At 35.1% G+C, this 4746-nt stretch overlaps 1 protein-coding gene across 1 annotated transcript in view; it reads left to right on the top strand.

Annotated features, from left to right (window-relative positions):
* CDC73 (cell division cycle 73) overlaps positions 1-4218 on the top strand; it is a 140519-nt gene extending 136301 nt beyond the window's left edge. Inside the window, exons 16-17 of the mRNA XM_042464342.1 lie at positions 935-1076; positions 2721-4218. Of these exons, the coding sequence (XP_042320276.1) occupies positions 935-1076; positions 2721-2757 (179 nt within the window). The 3' untranslated portion in view covers positions 2758-4218. The remainder of the gene's footprint in view (positions 1-934; positions 1077-2720) is intronic.
* Positions 4219-4746: the final 528 nt, after the last annotated feature.

Genomic DNA, 4746 nt, shown 5'->3' with positions numbered 1-4746 from the left:
TTGACCTCTACAGTGCTTATAAAGCTAATGCTTTTAGCCTCAGGGGGGAAATCTTTAAAGAATCACAGAAACTTTGCCTTGGTCTTTCCTAATTGGTAGTGTTAAGGGCCATTGGTGTATGTTCCTCTCTGAATGCTTTGAAGCATTCAAATAATATCTGTTATTCAAAAATCTTTGACTGGCAAATCTTTGACTGTCTAGCAACAAGCATTAGGAATATATGCTGCCCTGACCTTTTGAGAAAAAGGAGATAAGAATTGTGGTCAGATTAATCAGTTTAAAAACTTAATGAACTAATAAAAAGTATCCCATATTAATTGGGCAGCAGAATTTATATTATTTTTAATACAAGTAATAAAAACTGAAAATGGCAAAATCCTTATTAAAAGAGACATCAACCTTTTGAGGCACAATTGAGCAAGTGTTCCTTCCAAGACTATCATTGTGAAACATACATTGCCAGTACCTACAGTATCTACAAAGATTTGCCAGTACCTATCTACTTGATTTAGAAGTATGTAAGATTGATTGTCATGTCCAGGAGGTTGCCCAGTGAACTTGATACATGAGTGATTATTTGGACTTCGGTCTGTTCAAACATTATCCATTATGTCATGCTGATTTTGGAGGTATGCAGTATGCAGGAACACTAAGAGGTTTACTTATGTGGGTATTTCATGTTTGTGAATAACTAGAACATCCATACTTGGAATCTTTAAGATGCTTCCCCATTCTCACAGAGCCTCCACCGTTACAAGTAAGAGGTTTCCCAAAACTCATGAAGTGAAACCAGTGCATCCTAGAATTCCTGAAAGGTCATAATTTAAGAACTGCCTTTTTGCCAGTCTTTTTCTGAAACACAATTATTGAAAATATGTTTGTATTTTAGGCTTTATACTTTACTAGTTCTGTCCCCTCTCCCCATCTTTTATAGTTAAAGCTTTCCATCTTAAATACGATGAAGTTCGTCTAGATCCAAACGTCCAGAAATGGGATGTAACAGTGTTAGAGCTAAGTTATCACAAACGGCACTTGGACAGACCAGTGTTCCTACGTTTCTGGGAAACATTGGACAGGTAAATACCAAGCTGGAGTACGAGGGGGGGGATGGGATTTCAGCATTATTATATTTGTATATAAAATTTAAGAGTTGCCCATTGAATCTTGCAGGAAAACTACTGCTGAAAAATTCATCAAATATATAGTAGTCAAAGTATAAGTAATTTACTGTTTTTATAAAGCATTTGCTCACAGAGTTCTGTTTGTTCTGTGGTTGCAAACTATGGTCCAAAACACACCGCAGAAATAATTCAGTTTGAGATTGCTTTGGCTGCCCTGGCTGAGTGCTAGGGAATCCTGGGAACTGTAATTTTGTGAGACATTTAGCCTTCTCTGTCAGAGAGCTCTAGTATCACAGTAAACTACAATTTCCATGATTCTCTATCAATGAGCCAGGGTAATAAGAATGGTCTCAGACTGGATTATTATTCCTGCAGTGTGTTTTGGACCTCTGTCTTCATAAGATGTACACAACACCACCATTCCATTTGAGGACTCTTGTTTGCTTCTCTCCCCCACCCTGTTAATGTTCATGAAATAGTACAGACAGCTTTATTTCCTTGAGAAATCCCATACTCTGTGGCAAATGAAAAAACAGTTGCAGGCCTCTCCTTGCATTTTTGTGACAAGATACCTCCCCTTGCACTTTTGAAGATAATGAATCTGGTATGAGAGTGGTCCTTTACATACATACAGTCCAAAGATCTGTGCTAAAGCATGCTGATTTTAAGAATATTATCCTAGAGGTTGTAACATTCAGTGCCAGATGTAACAGTATGATTTCTTCCTTAGATCTGACACATGAAACCTAGCATACATCCTTGCAAAATTTATACTGACTACCTGTAGACCTACAATGCTCTAACATGCCCTTTTCTGAATCAGCCCGTCTGTATAGCGAATTCTGTCTCAAGAGTCCTTGTTCCATGTCCCTGCATCAATCCAAATTAAGGTGGATGGTGGCTCCAGACAATATTTTCTGTTTTTGCATCCTATTTATGCAGCTATTTTAATAGAGACGTTTGCCTGTTGCCATGCATATTTTCTTTTCAGGACAGATTAAAAACCTTTAGTTGCCCACACTTTTTAGTTTTGTGTTTCTCTCATGCTGACTTTTTAACAGCCTGCTAAATTTGTCCTTGGATTTTTGTTTGTTTAACTAATAAGCCACTTTTACAACCAACTGTTAACTTTGGCTGAAGAATACTAATAGATTTTAAATAAATATCCCACTTCAAGCTGACTTCCATTCATGTTTATCTGTCCTCTTTTGTGTTTAACTTAATTTATTTTTCAGACCGTCACTCACTCAGAAAATTAAATAGTTAAAAATCTTGGATTAATTGCCACAATTAATTGACAAGTTAAAGTTTTCTTTTGTGGGAAGGTTTCATTCACACCACTGTTTGTTAAAGAGGGAGGAAACGTCTTGAGTAAACCATATCTGGATTGGAAATATAATGAAACAAAATGTTGAGCTGCCACATATAGGGAGAAACGCAGGATACAATAATTTGTTTGTGTCTTGATTTCACTACTTCATTTAGTTTCACTGTCTTGGATTGTTAATATCACCTTCCTCATATGAAGACATATGCATGAATTAGCAATTTGTCACGGGAAGCTATAATGATGTTCTTTCTTTTTCCTTTACATTGCAGGTACATGGTAAAGCACAAATCACATTTGAGATTCTGAATTCTTGGCTGTCATTTGTTTTCTCAAACCTTCAGTTGAGGACTTTGAAAACTACTACAGTCTAGGGAGGAAGGGGGTCTCCCTATTCACATGTGCCAGGAACATTATACAGATAAAGAAGGGAGTCATTGTTCAATCTTTTATAAGATTTTGTTGGATCACCATCTTGCATCGATAGACTGACAAGCAGTCATTACAAGCAAAGGATTTTGCTTAAAATTATTTTTAATAACTTAAGCCTTCTAGTCTGCAATTCAAATTGTATATTTTGATAGCAGCCATTTCTTCCCCATTTTGTTAAATTAGAAACATTTTTACAATAACGTTTTTGTTCTTCAATAGAATATAGGCTGATTTTCATGGAAGGTTACGAATGTGCGTGTGTATGTATATGTAGAGATAGATGTTCTATACCACTTGCTTCTGAGCATAGTTCTTGGTTCTTTGCTTTATTGTTTCATTTGTAAAAAAACTTTTGTTTTGATTGGCATTATCTTCTACTCTTAAAAAAAACTCTAGGAACTGAAGAAAGTGAAGACTACTTTAGATAAATCAAATTATCAACCTGTATATGTACTGTATATTCTTTCAGTCTTTTGGAAAGAGATGAGGGGGAAAATCCAAAATAGCTTCTTTCTTATGATGATAGTTTACCAAAACTGTTAAAAAAGTCATTATGAATATATCTGAATTATAACATGCTCCGTGCAAATGGTTTAATTTAAAGTTGTGTGTGCATATGACCCCACATTGATGATTGTATGAAACTCTGTATACACAAGAATCTCATCTGGGGTTTTAAAATCAGAATTGACTGAATACAATCATAGAACCAATTCTTCTAATCCCAAAAGAAGTTGATCATATTTTTTAGTTTGTGTTTGTGTTCTTATATTACCTTAGCAGTAAGGGAACCAGAGGAGAACACAAGGGAAGAGAGGAGCAACTTCTCTCCCAGCCCTCCAAGTCTGTGACTATTAGTCCAGATTTCTCAATTTAATCCTAGTGGAGGGAGGAGATGCAGTATAGGTTCTTTCTGTAGATGCTACAGAAAGGATTGGTGTCCCATGCTGCCAAGGTAACATACGAATTCAATCTCACTTGTACAGGAAACTCAAACTCACTCAAATTCCAGTTATGACTGGTTATATCTGTTTATCAGCATTCCCACAGGATAGAAACCTTTTGGCACCAAAGAACATATTTACTTGAAAGGGAATGAGCATAAGAGAGGCAAGAAAATGCTGGTGTTTCTGTGAGTTTGTATTTTTATACTTTTGCAGTTAAATACTGCCTGCCATTGGGTAAACAAAATGTTCCTAAATATTCGCTTTGATATGGATTCTTTTTTCTTTTCTTTTTTGAGATGAAGAAACTACTTATTTCTGTTTCAAGTCCAGAACCATGTTTTTATGATGAGCATCTGAGGTCTTACAGAAGTAAAATATTCCACATAGCTTTCTTTAGTTTTGCTTTTATTCATTTTCTATGGGATTCTTTGTGTAACATTTGCTACAAAAAAGTATGAAGACTTTTCTTACTCTCTCCCTCTTAGGATGCTATTGAGGTTTAAATAATTTTCAGGATACTTCAGATTCTTTTCATATTCATTTCTAATATATGGAGACTGTGATTTCTATTTTGTTGTAGCTAGAGCAAGAATCAATTTTCAGCCTTTCAGTGCTTTTTTTTTTTTAAGTGATGTTAAAAATTCACAATGGTAGTATTTTTTGAAAGAATATCACAATAGACCTAGATAGATGAACTAAATCAGGAATTAAATGTGTTTTTAAAATAAAAAGGGGTCTCAGATATCTGTCTTAACACTGACTGTGTTCCAGCACTTTTGTTTAGCACTACGAAGAACCAGAGCTACTTTATTCTTAAATGGTGTACAATTTGCTTGTACACAATTTATTTTCTATAAATGGGAAAGGGCCTTACAATTTGAAAAATTTAACATGTTCAGAAATGCTATAGCTAACACTG

The sequence above is a fragment of the Sceloporus undulatus genome, chromosome 4 (assembly GCF_019175285.1).
Source record: "Sceloporus undulatus isolate JIND9_A2432 ecotype Alabama chromosome 4, SceUnd_v1.1, whole genome shotgun sequence".
Lineage (NCBI taxonomy): Eukaryota > Metazoa > Chordata > Lepidosauria > Squamata > Phrynosomatidae > Sceloporus > Sceloporus undulatus.
Note: the sequence above shows the minus strand (reverse complement) of the source record. Positions and strands in the feature narration are given on the sequence as shown.